The 23,118-nt window shown below is 40.4% G+C and overlaps 2 protein-coding genes across 2 annotated transcripts; both read left to right on the top strand.

Annotated features, from left to right (window-relative positions):
- Window positions 1-238: 238 nt before the first annotated feature.
- Window positions 239-10,623, top strand: LOC309328423 (vomeronasal type-2 receptor 26-like; the record flags this gene model as incomplete). The annotated part of the gene is made up of 5 exons (XM_081838424.1): window positions 239-361; window positions 5,726-6,586; window positions 7,195-7,422; window positions 9,060-9,186; window positions 9,722-10,623. The coding sequence occupies exons 1-5, from the start codon at window positions 257-259 to the stop codon at window positions 10,621-10,623; spliced, it is 2,223 nt and encodes a 740-aa protein (XP_081694550.1). The 5' UTR covers window positions 239-256.
- A 5,037-nt stretch (window positions 10,624-15,660) lies between these two features.
- LOC309326654 (vomeronasal type-2 receptor 26-like) lies at window positions 15,661-20,272 on the top strand. Its single transcript, XM_081835538.1, has 4 exons — window positions 15,661-16,515; window positions 17,284-17,511; window positions 18,697-18,823; window positions 19,314-20,272. The coding sequence occupies exons 1-4, from the start codon at window positions 15,679-15,681 to the stop codon at window positions 20,213-20,215; spliced, it is 2,094 nt and encodes a 697-aa protein (XP_081691664.1). The 5' UTR covers window positions 15,661-15,678; the 3' UTR covers window positions 20,216-20,272.
- The last annotated feature ends 2,846 nt before the right edge of the window (window positions 20,273-23,118 follow it).

The raw sequence follows: 23,118 nt of genomic DNA on the forward strand, positions 1-23,118 counted from the left end.
GTGTTATAGATTTTAATGACTATTTATTATTTGATTTAATGACATATATATGGCTGTATTTATGTTGCTCACTGGTTTGGTGGCCTTTGATCTAAAAAGTGTTTTATAAATAAACCATACCATAATGTGAGCCAAGGACTCAAGTCATGCATTCACAGTACTCTCTAATGTTCACAGTACTCTCTAATGTTCATGATATTACCTAAAACATTATGTTCTAATATTTATGGACAGACCTCGCCCATTTCTATATGTAATGATCATTGCGGTTCAGGTTATAGTAGGACCAAGAAGGAAGGGAAACCATTTTGTTGCTATGATTGCATTCCATGTCCAGAAGGAAAGATCTCTAACCAGAAAGGTAAGTTACAGATAGGTAGCCGTGTTGGTCTGCCATAGTCAAAACAAAATAAAAAAATTCCTTCCAGTAGCACCTTAAAGACCAACTAAGTTAGTTCTTGGTATGAGCTTTCGTGTGCATGCACACTTCTTCAGATACACAGTATCACAGATACATACATATCACAGATACTTCTTCAGATACACAGATACACACTATCTGTGTATCTGAAGAAGTGTGCATGCACACGAAAGCTCATACCAAGAACTAACTTAGTTGGTCTTTAAGGTGCTACTGGAAGGAATTTTTTTATTTTGTTCAGAAAGGTAAGAAAAGTTTTAAAATGTTATATAGAGATGTATGTATGCTACCTATTTCAAACATGATTTTAACCCTCCCTAGGGTATACAAACGTTCAAGAAGGTCACTCTGGGCTGCTAATGAGTCTTGTATTTTCTTTAATCTGTATATGCTCTCAGCTCAGCTAAAGCCTTACCAAACACTGGTCTGCTTAAACCATGAGCCAGTACTTTCTTGTCAAAAACTTTCCTCTATTTACCTTCATCATGCACAGAGATTCACCCTTAAAATAAGCTGCAGTTCAGAAAGGGTAGAACCACCAATTTAGTCTCATACCCTCCAACATTTCTCTAATCAAAATAGGGATGTCCTATTCCATAATAGTAATAACAATAACTTTACTATTTATACCCCATCCATCTGACTCGGTTGCCACTCTGTGCAGCTTCCAATATATATAAAACATAATAAAATATTAGACATTTAAAAAAATCTTCCCTATTTAGGGCTGCCTTCAGAAGGCTCGGGTGTCAGATAACTCCATACCCTTCAACATTACTCTGAAGTAAAAAGGGACATCCCACCATACCCTCCAACATTTTTCCTATGAAAATAGGGACATCCTAAGGAAAAGTGGGACATTCAGAGATCAAATCAGAAACTGATACAGCTTCTGTAAAGCGGGGAAATCCCTGGAAAATACATACACTTGGAGGGTCGGTAGTCTGTTGAGATTTAATTGCATTCCACCAAAATATTGAAGTAGTTTATGAAGTGTGCAGCTATCTACATTATTTCCACAAATATGACACTGAATGAGAGATGTGAGGGGGAAATGTGGACTAGTCTACATGGGCCAACAGATACTTGCCTTGTGCGAAGGAATAACAGAGCAAAAGAGACAAGCAAAGACCACATCAGGGCCTGGTTCAGTTGGCTAAAGACAGGGCTAATTGAAGAAAGAAACATCTGATGCCTGCTGCTATTTCAAGGGGCTGGTAGTTTTGCTTTGTGATCTGCTGTGTTTTCTAAATGTTGTTGACTGCTTTGACGAGTCGAGTAAAGAAGTGGGATATAAAACAAAAAAGCCTTTCCCCTTGCCACCACTAGACTCTAAACATATTCAGTAAACATGTTTTTGTTTTATTTTCAGACATGGATGACTGTTTTCAATGTCCAGAAGATCAGTATCCAAACATTGACCAGGATATATGTCTTCCAAAATATATTAGCTTCCTGTCTTATGATGAACCTCTGGGAATCAGTTTGGTCACTTTTGCTCTTTTATCGACTTTCATTACAGGTTTTGTGCTTAGGATCTTCATCAAGCACAAAGACACTCCCATAGTCAAAGCCAACAATCGGACCCTCACCTATGTTCTCCTCATAGCCCTCATTCTCTCCTTCCTTTGTCCTTTGCTATTCATTGGCCAACCCACAAAAATAACCTGCCTCCTTCGACAAACTGCTTTTGCAGTGATCTTCTCAGTAGCAGTGTCTTGCATCTTAGCAAAAACAACTATAGTGGTTCTAGCTTTCATGGCTACCAAGCCAGGCTCCAGAATGAGGAGATGGGTGGGGGGAAATCTGGCCATCTCCATTGTTCTTTTCAGTTTCCTCATTCAAATGATGATGTGTAGTGCCTAGCTGATAGTTGCTCCACCACTCCCTGATTTAGACAAGCACTCAATGACTAAAGAAATTGTACTGCAATGTAATGAAGGATCAGTCACCATGTTCTACTGTGTCCTAGGCTTCATGGGAATGCTGGCCATGGTCAGTTTCACTGTGGCTTTCCTAGCTAGGAAGCTACCAGACAGTTTTAATGAAGCCAAGTTTATCACTTTCAGCATGTTGGTCTTTTGCAGTGTGTGACTGTCCTTTGTTCCTACCTACCTGAGTACCAAGGGAAAGTACATGGTGGCTGTGGAGATCTTTTCTATTTTGGCCTCTAGTTTTGGATTACTGGGCTGCATCTTCTTCCCCAAATGTTATATTGTTTTGGTGAGGCCCGAGTTAAACAGCAGGGGAAAGCTTATTATAAGAAAGAATTAAAGCATAAACAAGTCTATTTCACAAAACTGTTCCCCAAAGCCAACAGAGGAGCCCATGTAGCTGTTCTCCCTGGACTTTCCCCTGACAAAGTACTCTGATTAAGGGAAGCAGTGGTTCATGTATCCTAGACTCATAGAGCTGGAAGGGACCCTAATTCCAAGATGCTGACTACACATTTTAGAAACTCCATGGGTTACAAGGTCTTCTTTAATGAGGTTCTAACTTCTAACTTCTAACTTCTAACTAATAAGGGATCAATACACCACTGATCCCTTATTAACTAATGAAAGGAAAATTAAAATTACATTTCTGAATATGTGACAAAAACATTTTTTTCAGCAATTCCAGCGGGATTCCTTAGCATTGAATGATTAACTACATATGATGATTAACAGGGCTATAATTTGAGCTTCTGTTTCTCAAAAACCCCTGTGGACTTACAGGTACAGTGGCCACTGGCAAACCTAATGCAACGTATACTAAAATTAATTAGAATTAAACAGACTTGTGATCCACAAGTCACATTTTAGATACTCCCAGATTGTGTCTTCTCAAGAAAATAAACTACCATTTATTACCATATTTATCTTGGAGAAGATAAAACGTTTTTTCTGCGTAGAACGAACAGTTGCCTTTGTATTGAGAATGGCGGTTTTAGTGGTCTTGCTGCTGGAACTGATTTCTTACAATGTATGTCAGGCTCACCTAGCAAAATGCAGGCTCCAAGGTCCACACCGTCCACTTCACACGTATCATCAGCCAGGAGAGTTCCTCATTGGTGGCATTGTTTATCATGGTGGCATCATGTCTTCTCCAGCAACATTCACTGAGGAACCCCCACCAGCGCTGCCTGAAAAGCTTGTGTAAGAACTAAGCCACTCATTTATTACAGCACGGGAATGATCAAACCTAGAGTTGCAGTCTCAGAATAATGACTGAGGCTGCAAACCTCTACCCATTGACCTAGGGATAACCACTTTTGATTTCAGTGGGACATATGCTGATGTAAAAATACATAGGAATGTCTTCTGAATTAAGAGAATAGTCTAGAAGCTCCCATTTCTCGATAGGGAAATGGATACAACTGTATTGAAATGTATATATGTTTGTATGTCTGGGCTATCCCTTTTGAACAGGAGAGAGCTCAGAAACTTTGTAAATGTCAGGAAAAGTCCTAGATGTGTCAGAGAAAGAGCTCCGGGGTTCCACGTTTCCTATGGGCACCACATTAGCAACCCCTGGTCTAGAAATCATTGGCCTTAAGATTGGAGAACTGGGACAAAATGAGCAAAATGAATTTCAATAGGGACAAATGTCAGTTTCTGCACTTAGGCAGGAAATACCAGCTGCACAAATCTAAAATGGGGAACACCTGGCATGCCAGTATAACATGTGAAAAGGATCAAAGATAACATGTGAAAAGGATCAAGGAGTATGCATCAACAGAAGTATAGTGCCCCAATCAAAAGAAATCATAGAGCAGCTCTCTTTTGCCTTGCTCAGACCTCACCTGGCGGATTGTGTTCGGTTGTGATAGCCATTTTCAAGTATCTCAAGGGCTGTCACCAAGAAGATAGAGCAAGCTTGTTTTCTCTTGCTCCAGAGGGTAGAACCCAACTCAATGTATTCAAGTTGCAGGAAAAGAGATTCTGTGCAAACATCAAGAAAAACTAGCTTGTTATAAGAACTGTTCAGCAATACACTGGACTGGGAGTTAACTCCACTGAACTCGATATGATTAACTACTGTGTTGATATGTAAAAGGATATATCAGTTCCTTATGATACTGTTTGCAACTCTCATTCTAGGGTGGTGCCTAAGGTTTACCAGCACATCGTGTCCTTGACATTTGCAGTCAAGGAGATCAACGAAGACTCTCACATCCTACCCAATATCACCTTGGGCTTTCACTTATATGACAGCTATTCCAATGCAAGGAGCACATATCTTGCCACACTGGTACTTTTATCCATGGAAGAGAAATTTGTTCCTAATTATATGTGTGATGTTGAAAACAATCTGGCAGGGGTCATTGGGGGACTTGATTCTGAAATCTCCTTTTATGTAGCAACAGTTTTGGATATCTATAAGATTCCACAGGTAGGACACCTATGTACAATACCCCTATCAGCTTACATAAAGAAAGAGCCTGAATTCACAGCAACATTTCAGGGTGAGGAGAAAATGGGGAGCAGAACCATGTACACCACCTTCAGATCATTGAAAAATAAAGGAGATACAGAGTTAAAATAAAATAAAGTAACCTAAATAAGAATGGCTGCAATACCAGGAAAAAAAATATGCCACACCCCCCAATCTCTAACACACACCTCAAGGATATCCCAAAGGCCAATGATGGGAGAATGGGTTTCTTCATCACCAGCCATAACTCCATATGTTAATGTTTAGGGGGAAAGGGCTTTCAAATTAAACATACTCTGGAGGTATGAAAATTGCAGATATAATCCAGTTATGCAGGAGAATAGTAATAGTACTGAGCAGCTGGCTCCAATGTGAAATAAATGTTCATATGATGTCTAAGAAGTTTAAAAAGAGGAGGCAGAAATGGCAGTTCTGCTTTGTGCTGGGATATGTGCATTGTGAAGATGACAGAAGCTACACAAAAGAAATGTTGCAATTCCGACCCAAGTTGCAATTCTGACGTGGCTGCAGTAAATAATATCTAAAGCAGTGCTAGGCAATCCTCTCTTTAGGGCAAGGTGTGTCCCTTCGTTCAGTTTTATCCTTCGTAAAGCATGAATAAGCTTTTTAAAAATAAAGATAAAATAGGAACATTGTTCCTCTCTGCTCAACAGAACAAATGCTTAACAAGCAGAAATTGGAGAAGATTCCAATTTTCACCCAATCTGCACCTGTGTCATTTGTATAAATGAGAGAGGGCATGCAACCCCTGGTGAGTGACAAAGGGCATGTCTGACTAACAGGATTCACCACAAAATGTATATTAATAGTTTGAAAGAACAATGCAAATATTACAGTGTCTCATCTCTTCCTCCATTCCCTCTTTAGCTCATTTATGGATCTGCTCCAGTGATGAATGATAAAAGCCCAGGGCTTCCCTTCTACCAGATGGCAGCCTCAGAAGCCCTTCAGTATGAGGGAATTCTCTCTTTGCTTCTGCATTTCAGGTGGACGTGGATTGGAGTCATTGCAACAGACAATGACAATGGAGAAAGATTTGTGCAAACCATTTCCCAAATGTTTACCAAGAGTGGTGTCTGCTTTGCATTCCTAGGAAGGATCCCCAATTTTAGTTTTATTTCTGAAGTTGATGACATGCTACGTCAGGGGGCAATAATAAGCCAGAAAATTTTTAGTAGCAAAGCTAACGTAGTGGTTGCCTCTGGAGAATCTTATTCCATGGCAACTTTTAGATGGCTTCCATACATTTCAGAACATGATGACATAAAAAATAATGTAAAAAGTAAAGTATGGATAATAACAGCCCAGGTTGAGTTCGCTTCATTTGTCTTTCAAAGGTACTGGGATTCGGGAATATTCAGTGGCGCTATAGCCTTTGAAATTCACTTTAGAAACCCACCAGGATTTTATCAGTATGTTCTGCACAGAAACCCTTCCAGCACAGATGGGGACGGTTTTATCAGGGACTTCTGGCAACAGACCTTTGAATGTGTATTCCCAGATATCACTGCAGACAAGGTGGAGGGGAATATTTGCACCGGAGAAGAGAAGCTGGAGAACCTTCCCGGATCACTTTTTGAAATGAGCATGACAGGCCACAGTTATAGCATCCATAGTGCTGTCTACGCCATGGCCCATGCTTTACATGCCATGTCCACATCCAGACTCAGGCACAGAGGAATGGTGTACAGAGGGAGAGGGAAGAATCCAAATCCACAGTTTTGGCAGGTAAAGGCTGAACATCCTCAACTGGCAAAACCCAAAATTTATAATTGTGCAGACAGAGTTGGTGATATTGTGCTGCTTGCAATTGGCAGTAGACCCTATAGGGAAGTGAAATGATGGTTGTGTCCTTCTTTGAGCAGGTACTGCCCTGTGTTTGAGCATAAAGCATTTGTATGAGAGAAGCTTTGCAGCTTAATGAGATCCCATGCCATTCATAGATAGGAAGCTGTGGTAACGGTTGAGAGAGATTTTCAGCATCCCCTCTATCCCATATCAAACAAATCCTTCATTAGAGCTGGTGGTAGCACACCACAGCAGTGTCTTATGTGAGGTTCAGGGAGAGGGATGGAGGGAGAGGGGGGGAACCTCACTACCTACACCTATTTAACTTGTGGACACTCTGAGAAGGATTGTAAGGAAGACTGAGAGAGATGCCTGTGTGTGAAAGACAATTGGTTGACTCTCTCCATGCTTGGACCTGAATCCACTGACAGTTGACTGAATCACCCCCACCATTTCCTGTAGGTTCTTCCAACAGGAAAAAAAAATTCTCCACCCTGCATTAGACTGCAGTCTTTTCCAAACAATTGTCTTTTCTGCTTTCAATCTAGCTCCATCACTTTCTGAGAAGTAAATCATTTAACAATACAGCAGGAGATGTGGTCTTCATCAACCAGAATGGAGAGGCAGCATCTAGCTTGGATATTATCAATTGGATTATATTCTCCAACCAAAGTTTGCACCGAGTGAGAGTTGGGAGGATAGATCCACAGGCTCCTCCAGACCAATCATTACTCCTTGATGAAGATGCCATCACATGGCACAGTTGGTTTAACCAGGTAGAGTTGCATTGTTTGCTAATTCAAAAGAGAGTCAGTTTTGAATAAGCAATCATTATCCACCAGCATGTTTTCTCACTCTTTTCTGAGCTGCTGTTGAGGAGTGGTGCATGACCAAAGCATCCAGATACCAGATTAAGAGCCGAAAGCTTACTGCTAGAAGCCACACAAGGAATAAAGGCAAATATTTTATTAAGGGGGTTACAAAACAGAAGAACCATTTTACTACAAAATACAGTTAGGCAAGTCTAACAGTGTGAACAGACTTTAGGAGGATCCTAGTTCAGATGAAAATAAGAAAAGCTAGGTTTTCTCACCCTAATCCCAACCATTCACAGACCCCACTACAAGCTACATCCAAGCAAATGTGGTTTTTGCATCACACAATTCATCATCTGAATGTGGGTCATTAGGTCCAGGGCAATTTTTTCTATGAAAAGGCCTGGAGACAGGAGGGAAGGTTTTCTATCAGTCAAATAGAGCCTCTGGGTTCATTTCCTCATCACAAGAGGGTATACATGCTCAGAGACCATGAAGCTATCATCTTCACGATCATTTTCACCTTCAAGCAACCTTACATCAAAAAGTGCACACAAGTGGTAAATTGGACTCATTAAATGGATTATGGACTGCAGGACTTCAACCAGAATCCTAAGTATAAAATAAAACTACTGTAAAATAAACCAAAGAATTTGGGATTGCTTTACACTTATTAAATACTGATTTCTGACAGAGTGAAGGATGAGGTATGAATTGATAGGCCCCAGGACATTGTCTTTCTTGCTAGAAAGGTGGGGAAAGTATGCATAATAATACCAGAGGAAGAAACTGAGAACAGACAGCAGCAGGTGCAGGAGAACACACATCTTCTCAGGGTGCCAGTGGAAGAGGTGGAAGGAGGAGAAGTGGTGGAGAATGAGAGAGTGAGGGAGCGACATGAGAGCAAAAGTTGTGAAGAGCAAGAAGACAGAGCATTAGAAAGGGATCGGTCTTTTAAAAAGAGTTATCTCAAAATATGTATTCAAAAGCATATTTTTTTCTTAACATGCTCAGAATTGTGTTGCAGCATGCCAAGGAGTGCCTTAGGGCTTTGATAGCCTCCTTCCAATTCATGTATTTGTCCAGAATATTTTTATATTGGAATTCACGAAGATTGTGTTCCTCAAAAATTAAAAACAACACCAACTATAATACCACCCCCAATCTTAGTGGGGTTTTCCAGCCACTCTGGGTAGCATTTTCGGAACTCTTCTCCAGGCAGCATCTGATGGGTCCAAGAATAGATGTACTCACCGGCACCAAAATCAGTTCTAGAGCTGTCTACCAAGTGGACAAGATACTCAAAAGTAACAATTATAACAAAATTAACAGGGAAACTAGAATAATTTCAAAGTGTACCTTAATGGACAAAGCAATCTTTGCAGAACAGATGGGGCACCGCACATCCTAAAGCAATATAGAGGGAATATAACATAATTTCTAATAATAAGAAAAGAAGCAATGGCTCTTCATATAGCCATTACACATTACTGAAAGGCTGTATCAGTTTAGTAACATATGGAAAGGCCCAAGAAAATAAAAGGTTCCAAACTCATTGTTCTCTTGCTGATCCTTCTGCTCTTTCATTTACGGAATAGACTCGGCCTCTTTCTCTCTGTACTGAGAGATGTCTTCCAGGATCCAGCAAGAAAGTGAAGGAGGGACAGCCACCTTGCTGCTACGATTGCATCCCATGTGCAGAGGGAAAGATTGCAAACCAGGATGGTAAGAGAAATAAATAGTTAAATAGATCCAGACTCAGTACTAAGCACTGAAAGGTGCTGTAAGGATGGATACTCTATGGATACATACTCTATGGATACATACTCTATGGATACTTTCAAAAGAGGAGATGATCTACTGTGTGTGAGATCCTGCATCTTTGTGATCATTGCCCTTCAGATAGTCTAAATATGCTAATCAAATGAGAATGACAATGCATTGAAAGTAGGTAGTTGGATGGTATGTGGTTAAAATCAAATATAGAAGGGGCTTTTCATTCCTTTTGACTTACACAGGCTACACCCAGGCTAGTGTAATGATATGTTCCAAAATCGTGAGGAGGAATGGCCCTGGCTCTGCAATTTACAGACCAATATCTCTGAACCAATTAAATTCAACAATACCATGTTACACAGCATCAGGCAGTATTAAATGTGTTTTAATTTGAGCAGAGCTCTTTTCTTCTCAGACAGAAAGGCAACATTTCAGGTAGCTGACGTGATATGAACTAAATGTCATTTCCTTATTTTTTTTCCAGATATGAATGACTGTAATAAATGCCCAGACAAAGAATATCCAAACAAGAACCAGGATGGATGTCTACCCAAGGATATCAGCTTCTTGTCTTATGAAGAACCTTTGGGCATCAGTTTAGCCTGCTTCTCTCTTTCCCTTTCCTTGATCACAGCTCTGGTACTAGGTATATTTATAAAACACCATGACACACCCATTGTCATTGCAAACAACCAAAACCTCACCTATGCTCTGCTCATCTCTCTCCTCCTCTGCTTCCTGTGTGCATTGCTCTTCATTGGCCGACCTGAGAACGTGACGTGCTTCCTCCGACAAACAGCTTTTGGCATCATCTTCTCAACCGCTGTCTCTTGTGTCCTGGCAAAAACCTTCACAGTGGTTTTGGCCTTCATGGCTACAAAACCAGAATCCAGGATGAGGAAATGGGTGGGGAAAGGACTAGGCCACTCCATTCTTCTTTCCTGCTCCATAGTCCAAGTAGGCATATGTACTGTGTGGCTGGCAACCTCTCCCCCATACCCAGATGTGGACATGCACTCTGTGATGGAAGAAATCATACTTGAATGTAATGAGGGGAGTGTGGCAATGTTTTACTGTGTCCTCATCTACATGAGCTGCCTGGCAACTGTGAGTTTTGTTATGGCTTTCCTTGCCAGGAAATTACCAGACAGTTTCAACGAAGCCAAGTTTATCACTTTTAGCATGTTGGTCTTCTGCAGTGTTTGGCTGTCCTTTATTCCTTCCTACCTGAGCACCAAAGGAAAATACATGGTAGCTGTGGAGATCTTCTCCATCTTAGCCTCTGGTGTTGGGTTGCTGGGCTGCATCTTTTCCCCAAAATGTTACATAATCATTCTTAGGTCTGAGCTGAACAATAGAGAACAGCTAATAAGGAAGAAAAAGTAAATAAATAATAAGAAGAAGAGTTTGGATTTGATATCCCGCCTTTCACTCCCTTTAAGGAGTCTCAAAGCGGCTAACATTCTCCTTTCCCTTCCTCCCCCACAACAAACACTCTGTGAGGTGAGTGGGGCTGAGAGACTTCAAAGAAGTGTGACTGGCCCAAGGTCACCCAGCAGCTGCATGTGGAGGAGCGGAGACGCGAACCCGGTTCCCCAGATTATGAGACTACCGCTCTTAACCACTACACCACACTGGCTCTGTCCTTTGCTGTATCGTGTGCTTTTTTCTTTGTGTGCAGTTGAATATTTGCAAACATGTGTTCAGCTGCTGCCTTACATTTTTTTTTTCTAGATGTTTTTTCTAGATTTTCCTTGTGGTGATTGATGTTAGGCAATCATAGATATTGACTATTGAATTCACTATGGAAAAAAGAGTGAACAGCGGATTAACCCCTGATGCTCTGAAAAAGCAATTTTCTGAGTTGGGGAACCAGGAAGCTGTCAACTCCCAGGAATCCTGACAAATTAAGAGATTTATGAGTAGAAGAACCATCATCCTGTCTCATTTTGGGATATATTGAATAATTCCTCAATGTTCAAAAAGTCACATTGTCTCCTGATTTTGAAGTGGATGTTTGAATGCTGAAGACAAATGTACAGAATTCAAGAGACCCTGTCATAATGTCTATTTTGTCTCTTCCTTTCTTAATGTGGGTGAAGGATTCCAGTTATAGGGAAGTTCACCACATAAATATGATGTACACTCAATAATTCATATTATTTCCATATGACAGTATCAACCCATTCCTTCACTGCAGAGAAATAATTATTAAATTAAAGCTCCACATCTTATGTTTGGATTGTATAAAAACTACCTTATCACTTACTAACAGATATATCCCATTTCCATATGTAATGATCACTGCAGTTCAGCTTATAGCTCCCGTTGCTCTGTCCCAGCTTCTGCCAACCTAGCAGTTCAAAAGCATTCCAGTGCAAGAAGATAAATAGCTACCACTGTGGCTGAAAGTTTTGGATTACTTCTAGTTTTGGATTACTGGGCTGCATTCCCCCCCCCCAAATGTTATATCATTTTGGTGAGGCCAGAGTTAAACAGCAGGGGACAGCTTATCATAAGAAAGAATTAAAGCATGAACAAGTCTATTTGACATAACTGTTCCCCAAATCCAATAGAGCATCCCATGTAGCTCTTCTCCCTGGACTTTCCCCTGTCAAAGTACTCTGATACCATCAAGGAACACAGAAAGCTTTGTGGGCATGAACCATAGCAGAGCCATCCTTCCAAGTTCATTCTTCTCTGAATTTGATGTTCTTTCCCCCTCATACTAAAGTTTAAAAAGGAACACATCTGTACAAATATTTTAAATTATGAATTAAAAGCTAAGGGTTGCATTTCAGACTACTAAAGATATTGTTGTAAAATTCATCATATTTTACAAGTGATTTAAAAACCATGGAAGCATAGTTCCAAGTAACTACTATGTGTAGGGTTGCAGTCATGCCACATGGCTGGTGTGAATCCAGGTCTGCTCATCCTGACTACACCATACTACATTTTGGGATCTCCATTGGTTCCAAGGTCTTCTGTGATGAACTTCTAACTTCTAACTTTACCAATACACCACTGGCCCCTTATTATCTAATGAAAGGAAATTAAAAATAACAGTCCTGAATATGTGACAAACACATTTCCTTCAGCAGTTCCACAGGGAATCCCTAGTTCTGAATACCTACATTCCTCCTTGGTTATTAACAGAGCTATAATTAAATCTGCTGCTCCTCAGAAAAAATCGTTCTGGATTTTCACTGGCAACTAGCAACATAACACAAAGGATACAGCAACTTAACCAGAATTACTTAAATAGTGTCTGGGATACACCCAGATTGCATCCTCTTAGGAAACTTAACTACCATTCAAATGAGACAATTTTTATCTTGGAGAAGCTGATTATACTATTGCCAGAGAAATCATGGTTTCTGTGTAGAAGAGACAGTTGCCCTTGCATGGATGGTGGTTTTAGTGGTCTTGCTGCTGAAACTAATTTCTTACAATGTATGTCAGGCTCACATAGGAAAATGCAGGCTTCAAAGTCCACACCATCCACTTCAAATGTACCATCAGCCAGGAGAGTTCCTCATTGGTGGCATTGTTTTCCATGGTGGCTTCCTCTCCTCTGCAGCAACATTGACTGAGGAACCCCCACCAGTGCTGCCTGAAGAGCTTGTGTAAGAACTAAGCCACTCATTCATTACAGCACAGGAATGATCAAACCTAGAGTTGCAGCCTCAGCATAATGGCTGAGGCTGCAAACTTCTACCCATTGACCTAGGGATAAGCACTTTTGATTTCAGTGGGACATATGCTGATGTAAAAATACGTCGGAATGTCTTCTGAATTAAGAGAATACTCTCTAAGTTCCCATTTCTCAACAGGGAAATGAATATAATTGTATTGAAATGTATATATATTTATTAGCCCTTTTGAACAACCGATTTTGATAGACTTTATCTGAGCAGGAGTGTTAGTTAAAAAAAACTTTACAGAAGCTTAATGCTCTTATTGTTTCATTTCCTGATCTTAGACTAAAGTTTGTTTCACAATGACGGCATATACAGTGGTACCTCGGGTTAAGTACTTAATTTGTTCTGGAGTTCCATTCTTAACCTGAAACTGTTCTTAACCTGAAGCACCACTTTAGGTAATGGGGCCTCCTGCTGCCGCCGTGCCGCCAGAGCACGATTACTGTTCTCATCCTGAAGCAAAATTCCTAACCCGATGTACTATTTCTGGGTTAGCGGAGTCTGTGACCTGAAGCGTATGTTTCCTGAAGCTTATGTTACCTGAGGTACCACTGTAATATGAAGTAGAGAATTGTGTGAATTACAACCACCATGCAGAGCATCATGAATAAGGAAGGGGTCATTGCAGGAGAGAGAATTCAGGAGAGAATTTCAGTAGGGACAAATGTCAGGTTCTGCACTTAGGCAGGAAATACCAGCTGTACAAATATAAGATGGGGAACAGCTGATTTTCCACTGCTATGTGTGAAAAGTCTACATCAACAGAAGCATAGTACCCCAATAAAAAAAAACATGGAAGAGATCTCTTCTGCGCTGTGCAGAACACACCTGATATATTGTGTTCAGTTGTGTTCAGCACAATTTAAGAAGGATACTGACAAGCTACAACATGTGCAGAAGAGGTTGACACATATGATCAAGGGTCTGGAAGCCAAACATTATGAGGAAAAGTTGAGGGGGTTTGGTATGTTTAGCTATGAAATAGGAGACTGAGGGGATATCGCATAACCATTTTCAAATATCTCAAGGGCTGTCACCAGGAATTTGGAGCAAGCTTGTTTTTTCTTGCTCCAGAGGGTAGGACCCGAACCAATGGATTCCAGTTGCAAGAAAGGAGATTCTGTGTAAACATGAGGAAGAACTTGCTGATTATAAGACCTGTTCAGCAGTGGAATGGACAGGGAGTTAACTCCACTGAACTCAATAGGATTAACTATTGTAATTCATATCTGTTCCTTCTGATACTGTTTGCAAATCTCATTCTAGGGTGGTGCCTAAGCTTTACCAGCACATCGTGGCCTTGGCATTTGCAGTCAAGGAGATCAATGAAGACCCTCAAATCTTACCCAATATCACCTTGGGTTTTCACTTGTATGACAGCTATAACAATGCAAGGAGCACATATTTTGCGACACTGCTGCTTTTATCCAGGGTGGAGAAATTTGTTCCAAACTATATATGTGATGTTGAAAATAATCTGGTTGGGGTCATTGGGGGACTTGATTCTGTAATCTCCTTTTATGTGGCAACAGTTTTGGATATCTATAAGATTCCACAGGTAAGACACCCATGTACGATACCTCTCTAAGCTTGCATAGAGAATGAGGCTGAATTCACAGAACCAGTTCAGAGTGTATCACCAGTTCAGGACGAGGATGAAATTAGGGGCAGAACCATGCACACCACCCTCACCAGCCATTTTTGGATTTGCAGCATTTCCTGCTTAACGAGAAGGGTATCTGAACTGAGTTGCAGGGGAAGCAGGGGAATTGGTAATAGGATAAAAATTCACAAGTATTTCTGAGTACAATAATTATTTGCCTTCACGACACCACACCCAATATGTCAATATTTAGGGGGAAAGAAATTAAACACACTCTGGAGTTATGGCAAATTGCAGATACTGTCCAGTTGTGCAGGAGAACAGCAATAGTATTGAGCAGCTGGTTCCAAAGTGAAATAAATGTTCATAGATGAAGTCTAAGAAGTCTTGAAAAAGAAAAGACAGAAATGGCAGTTCTGCTGTGTGTTGGGGTATGTGCTTTGTGAAGACAAAAGACGCTCCAGAGAAGAAATGTGCATCTGACCCAAGTTGCAATTCTGATATGGTTGCAGTAAATAATGTCTAACGCAGTGTTAGGCAATCCTTTGTTTAGGACATCGTGTGTCCCTCCATTCAGTTTAACCCTGACAGATTGGGATTTATTTATTTATTTATTTAAAAAAGAATATAATAGGGAAAATGCCCCTCTCTGGTCAACAGAACAAATGTTTAACAAACAGGAATGAGAGATGACCTCAATTTTGAGCCCATCTGCATGTGTGTCTTTTGTATAAATTAGAAAGGGCATGCAACCCCTGGTGGGTGGCAAAGGGCATGTCTGACTGACAGGATTCACCACATAATAATGTATATGAATACAGTGGTACCTCAGGTTAAGAACTTAATTCGTTCCGGAGGTCCATTCTTAACCTGAAACTGTTCTTAACCTGAAGCACCACTTTAGCTAATGGGGCCTCCCGCTGCTGAAGCACAATTTCTGTTCTCATCCTGAAGCAAAGTTCTTAACCTGAGGTACTATTTCTGGGTTAGCACAGTCTGTAACCTGAAGCATCTCTAACCTGAAGCGTCTGTAACCCGAGGTACCACTGTAGTTTGAAAGAACTCTGCAAATATTACTTTGTCTCTTCTCTTCCTCCATTTACTTTTTAGCTCATTTATGGATCTGCTCCAGTGATGAATGATAAAAGCCCAGGGCTTCCCTTCTACCAGATGGCAGCCTCAGAATCCCTTCAGTATGAGGGAATTCTCTCTTTGCTTTTGCATTTCAGGTGGACGTGGATTGGAGTCATTGCAACAGACAATGACAATGGAGAAAGATTTGTGCAAACCATTTCCCCAATGTTTACCAAGAGTGGTGTCTGCTTTGAATTCATAGAAAGAATCCCCAATTTTAGTTTTCTTTCTGAAATTACTGACATGCTACGACAGGGTGCAACAATAAGTCAGAAAATTTTTATCAGCAAAGCTAACGTAGTGGTTGCCTCTGGGGAATCTTACTCCATGGCAACTTTTATGGTGCTTTCATACATATCAGAACATGATGACGAGACAAAGAATGTAAAAAGTAAAGTATGGATAACAACAGCCCAGGTTGAGTTTGCTTCATTTGTCTTTCAAAGGTACTGGGATTCGGGAATATTCAGTGGTGCTATATCCTTTGAAATTCACTTCCGAAACCCACCAGGATTTCATCAGTATGTTGTGCACAGAAACCCTTCCAGCACATATGAGGACGGTTTTATCAGGGAATTCTGGCAACAGACCTTTGAATGTGTATTCCCAGATATCACTGCAGACAAGGCAGAGGGGAATATTTGCACCGGAGAAGAGAAGCTGGAGAACCTTCCTGGATCCCTTTTTGAAATGAGCATGACAGGACACAGTTATAGCATCCATAGTGCTGTCTACGCCATGGCCCATGCTTTACATGCCATGTCCACATCCAGACTCAGGCACAGAGGAATTGCATATGGAGGGAGAGGGAAGAATCCGAATCAACCATTTTGGCAGGTAAAGGCTGAACTTCCACAACTGGCAAAGCCCTGCTACTTACTGTCACTTTTTGGGTTCCCAAAATCCTATCAGCTTGCTCTTTCCTCTCAGAGTTCAAGCATTTGCACTAGTGTACGTGGAAGAAGAACCCAGAATGGAATTTATAATTCTGCAGACAGAGTAGGAGGTGGCACTGATATGATGGTATCCTAGATGATTTCCCCATATATTTTTCTGCTTGCAAATGGCTGTAGAATCTATAGGGAAGGGAAATGATGGTTGTGTCCTTCTTTGAGCAGTTATTGCCCCATGCTTGAGGGGAAAGCATTTGTTATGATGGAAGCTTTGCAACCCAATGAGATCCCATGCCATTCATAGATTGGAAGCAGTGGTAATGGTTGAGAGAGATGTTCAGCACTTCCTCTATCCAATATCAACCAAATCCTTCCTTAGAGCTGGTGGTCACAAACCACTGCCGTGTCTTCTGAGGTGCTCAGGGAGGGAAGGACGGAGAGAGAGAGAGAGAGAGAAGGAGAGATTGCTGCTTAAACATTTTTAATTTTTGGACAATCAGAGAAAGAATGATTGTAAGGAAGATTGAGAGAGATGCATGTGTGTGAAAGAAAATTGGCTGACTCTCTCCATGCTTGGACCTGAATCCACTGACAGTTGACTGAATCAACCCCACCATTTCCTGTAGGTTCTTCCAACAGGAAAAAAAAATTCTCCGCCCTGCATTAGACTGCAGTCTTTTCCAAACCCCTTTCTTTTCTGCTTTCAATCTAGCTCCATCACTTTCTGAGAAGCATCTCATTTAACAATACAGCAGGAGATGTGGTCTTCATCAACCACAATGGAGAGGCAGCATCTAGCTTGGATATTGTGAATTGGATCATATTCGCCAACCAAAGTCTGCACCGAGTGAGAGTTGGGAGGATAGATCCACAAGCTCCTCCAGACCAATCATTCCTCCTTGATGAAGATGCTATCACATGGCACAGTTGGTTTAACCAGGTAGAGTTGCATTGTTAGCTAATTCAAAAGAGATTCAGTATTGAATAAGCAATCATTATCAACCTGCAGGTCTACTCACTGTTTTTTGAGCCACAAGTTGAGGAGTGGTTTATGACCAAAGCAATGAGGTACCAGATTAAGAGCCAAAATCTTACAGCTAGAAGACACACATGGATTAAAGGCAAATATTTTATTAAGGAGGTTACAAAACAGAAGAACCTTTTTACTACAAAATACAGTTAAGCAAGGCTAACAGTGTAAATATGCCTTAGGGGATCCTAATTCAAATTGAAATACAGTGGTACCTTGGGTTACAGACGCTTCAGGTTACAGACTTTGCTAACCCAGAAATAGTACCTTAGGTTAAGAACTTTGCTTCAGAATGAGAACAGAAATCGTGCAGCAGCGGCGCGACAGCAGTGGGAGGCCCCATTAGCTAAAGTGGTGCTTCAGGTTAAGAACAGTTTTGGGTTAAGAACGGACCTCCAGAATGACTAAGTTCTTAACCCGGGGTACCACTGTAACAAAAAATAGATTATCTCACCCTAATCCAAACCATTCACAGATCCGACTACAAGAGCATCCATGCAAATGTGGTTTTTGCATCTCACAATTCATCATCTGAATGTGGGTCATTAGGTCAAATACCAGTTTTTCTTTGAAAGGGCGTGGATATAGAAGGGAAGGTTTTCTTCCAGTCAAATGGAGCCTCTGGGTACATTTCCCCAGCACAAGAGGGTATACATGCTCAGAGACCATGAAGCTACAACATGGTTTTGGAACACTTTCCCAGGAAGCAACTGATGGGTCCAAGAAGAGATGTACCTAGGGGCACCAAAATCAGTTCTAGAGCTGTCTACCAAGTGGACAAAATACTTAAAAGCAACAATTATAACAAAATAAACAGGGAAACTTGAGTAACTTCAAAGTGTACTTTAATGGACAGAAAAATATTTGCTTAACAGATGGGGCACTGCACATCCTAGAGCAATATAGAGGGAACATCACATAATTTCAAACATTAATATTAATAATAAGAAAAGACGAAATGGCTCTTTGTATAGTCATTACATATTACTGAAATGCTGTGTCAGCTTAGTGACATAGAGAAAGGACCAAGAACATAAAGGGTTCCAAATTCATTAGTTTCTTGATGAACCTTCTGCTGTTTCATTTATGGAATAGAGTCAACCTCTTTCTGCCTGTACTGAGAGATGTCTTCCAGGATTCAGCAAGAAAGTGAAGGAGGGACAGCCCCCTTGCTGCTACGATTGCATCCCTTGTGCAGAGGGGAAGATTGCAAACCAGGATGGTAAGAGAAATAAATAGTTAAATAGATCCAGACTCAATACTAAGCATTGAAAGGTGCTGTAAGGATGGATGACTTAATTTTCAAAAGAGGAGATGATCTACTGTGTGTGAGATCCCGCATCTTTGTGATCATTGCCCTTCAGATAGTCTAAATATGCTAATCAAATGAGAATGACAATGCATTGAGAGTAGTTGGATGGTATGTGGTTCAAATCTAGAAGGGGCTTTTCATTCCTTTTGACTTACACAGGCTACACCCAGGCTAGTGTAATGATATGTTCCAAAATCGTGAGGAGGAATGGCCCTGGCTCTGCAATTTACAGACCAATATCTCTGAACCGATTAAATGCAGCAATACCATGTTACAGAGCATCAGGCAGTATTAAACATGTTTTAATTTGAGCAGAGCTCTTTTCTTCTCAGACAGATAGTCAACATTTCAGGAAGCTGACATGATATGAACTAAAGGTCATTCCCTTATTTTATTCCAGATATGAATGACTGTCATAAATGCCCAGACAAGGAATATCCAAGCAAGAACCAGGATGGATGTCTACCCAAGGATATCAGCTTCTTGTCTTATGAAGAACCTTTGGGCATCAGTTTAGCCTGTTTCTCTCTTTCCCTTTCCTTGATCACAGCTCTGGTACTAGGTACATTTATAAAACACCATGACACACCCATTGTCATTGCAAACAACCGAAACCTCACCTACGCTCTCCTCATCTCTCTCCTGCTCTGCTTCCTTTGTGCTTTGCTCTTCATTGGCCGACCTGAGAAGGTGACGTGCCTCCTCCGACAAACAGCTTTTGGCATCATCTTCTCAACTGCTGTTTCTTGTGTTCTGGCAAAAACCTTCATGGTGGTTTTGGCCTTCATGGCTACAAAACCAGAATCCAGGGTGAGGAAATGGGTGGGGAAAGGACTAGGCCACTCCATTCTCCTTTCCTGCTCCATAGTCCAAGTAGGCATATGTACTGTGTGGCTGGCAACCTCTCCCCCATACCCAGATGTGGACATGCACTCTGTGATGGAAGAAATCATACTAGAATGTAATGAGGGGAGTGTGGCCATGTTTTACTGTGTCCTCATCTATATGAGCTGCCTGGCAACTGTGAGTTTTGTTATGGCTTTCCTTGCCAGGAAATTACCAGACAGTTTCAACGAAGCCAAGTTTATCACTTTTAGCATGTTGGTCTTCTGCAGTGTTTGGCTGTCCTTTATTCCTTCCTACCTGAGCACCAAGGGAAAATACATGGTGGCTGTGGAGATCTTCTCCATCTTAGCCTCTGGTGTTGGGTTGCTGGGCTGCATCTTTTCCCCCAAATGTTACATAATCATTCTTAGGCCTGAGCTGAACAATAGAGAACAGCTAATAAGGAAGAAAAAGTAAATAAATAATAACCTGTCCTTTGCTGGATTGTGTGCTTTTTTCTTTGTGTGCAGTAGAATATTTGCAAACATGTGTTCAGCAGCTGCCTTACATAATTTTTCCTAGATTTTTTTCTAGATTTTCCTTGTGGTGATTGATGTTAGGCAATCATAGATATTGACTATTGAATTCACTATGGAAATAAGAGTGAACAGCGGATTAACCCCTGATGCTCTGAAAAAGCAATTTTCTGAGTTGGGGAACCAGGAAGCTGTCAGCTCCCAGGAATCCTGACAAAGTTAAGAGACATATGAGTAGAAGAACCATCATCCTGCCTCATTTTGGGATATATTGAATAATTCCTCAATGTTCAAAAAGTCACATTGTCTCCTGATTTTGAAGTGGATGTTAGAATGCTGAAGACCAAAATTAGGATTCCAGGTGGAAAAATCAAAATTAGAAACAGAACTGTTAGAACCCAGCTCTAAGATACTTTCAAGAATGTATAACTTGCTGTTGAAATGGAATACACAGGATGAAACGGTCAAATCAGCTATGATAAAATGGGCACAGGACATTGGGTACAACATTATGTTTGCTGACTGGGAAAAGTTATGGACCACCGGTATGAAGTTTACAGCATGTAATGCCTTGAAAGAAAATATTATGAAAATGATATATAGGTGGTACATGACTCCAGTCAAGCTTGCAAAGATATATCATGTGTCTGACAATAAATGTTGGAAGTTTAAAGAAGCTGAAGGAACATTCTTTCACCTCTGGTGGACTTGCCCCAGAGTGAAGGCTTTCTGGGAAATGATATATAATGAGCTGAAAAAGGTATTTAAGTATACCTTCCCTAAGAAACCAGAGGCCTTTCTTTTGGGCATTGTCGGCCAGAGTGTGCAAAAGAAGGATCGAACCTTTTTTATGTATGCTACAACAGCATCAAGGATACTCATCGCTAAAGGCTGGAAAACTCAAGATTTGCCCACACTGGAAGAGTGGCAGATGCAACTGATGGACTATATGGAATTGGCTGAGATGACTGGCAGAATCCAAGACCTGGGAGAAGAACTGGTGGAGGAGAACTGGAAGAAATTTAAGGATTATCTACAAAAACATTGCAAATTGTATGAATGCTAAGAAAGATGTAAGATCTATAATAACATGGCTCCAATAAATTAGTAATAAGGAATATAAATTTGAAAGTAATTGAAAGAAAGGATAAATTCTGGACTAACAATACTTTATAATTAAGTTTTAATAAGAGAGTGGCTAAATTTTAAAATCTGAGACCTTAATATTGGAAAACTTTGTTATATAAACTAAAATAAGCTAATAATTTGCTGTTAAAATTTTTGAGTTTAGAAAGCAGGAACAAGAGGTGTGAGGAAGTCCAAGGAAGTGTATGAAATGTGGATACTGGAAAATGTTATGCTATTATGTGTTTTTTATTGTTAGACAGAAACCTAATAAAAATTATTTTTTAAAAAATAGAATGCTGAAGACAAATGTACAGAATTCAAGGGACACTGTCATAATGTCTATTTTGTCTCTTCCTTTCTTAATGTGGGTGAAGGATTCCAGTTATAGGGAAGTTCACCACATAAATATGATGTACACTCAATAATTCATATTATTTCCATATGACAGTATCAACCCATTCCTTCACTGCAGAGAAATAATTATGAAATTAAAGCTCCACAACTTATGCTTGGATTGTATAAAAACTACTTTATCACTTACTAACAGATATATCCCATTTCCATATGTAATGATCACTGCAGTTCAGGTTATAGCTCCCGTTGCTCTGTCCCAGCTTCTGCCATCCTAGCAGTTCAAAAGCATTCCAGTGCAAGTAGATAAATAGCTACCACTGTGGCTGGAAGTTTTGGGTTACTTCTAGTTTTGGATTACTGGGCTGCATTCCCCCCACCCCCCCAAAAAAATGTTATATCATTTCGCTGAGGCCAGAGTTAAACAGCAGGAGACAGCTTATCATAAGAAAGAATTAAAGCATGAACAAGTCCATTTGACATAACTGTTCCCCAAATCCAATAGAGCATCCCATGTAGCTCTTCTCCCTGGACTTTCCCCTGACAAAGTACTCTGATACCAACAAGGAACACAGAAAGCTCTGTGGGCATGAACCATAGCAGAGCCATCCTTCCAAGTTCATTCTTCTCTGAATTTGATGTTCTTTCCCCTCATACTAAAGTTTAAAAAGGAACACATATGTACAAATATTTTAAACTATGAATTAAACGCTACGGGTTGCATTTCAGACTACTAAAGATATTGTTGTAAAATGCATAATATTTTACAGGTGATTTAAAAACCATGGAAGCTTAGTCCCAATTAACTACTATGTGTAGGGTTGCAGTCACACCACATGGCTGGTGTGATTTCAGGTCTGCTCATCCTGACACCATACTACATTTTGGGATCTCCATTGGTTCCAAGGTCTTCTGTGATGAACTTCTAACTTTACCAATACACCACTGGCCCCTTATTATCTAATGAAAGGAAATTAAAAATAACAGTCCTGAATATGTGACAAACACATTTCCTTCATCAGTTCCACAGGGATTCCCTAGCTCTGAATACATACATTCCTCCCTGGTTATTAACAGAGCTATAATTAAATCTGCTGCTCCTCAAAAAAAATCGCTCTGTATTTTCACTGGCAACTAGCAACATAACACAAAGGATACAGCAACTTAACCAGAATTATTTAAATAGTGTCTGGGATACACCCAGATTGCATCCTCTTAGGAAACTTAACTACCATTCAAATGAGACAATTTTTATCTTGGAGAAGCTGATTAAACTATTGCCAGAGAAATCATGGTTTCTGTGTAGAAGAAACAGTTGCCCTTGCATGGATGGTGGTTTTAGTGGTCTTGCTGCTGAAACTGATT

The sequence above is a fragment of the Podarcis erhardii genome, assembly GCF_964252035.2.
Source record: "Podarcis erhardii genome assembly, chromosome: 13".
Taxonomy (NCBI): Eukaryota; Metazoa; Chordata; class Lepidosauria; order Squamata; family Lacertidae; genus Podarcis; species Podarcis erhardii.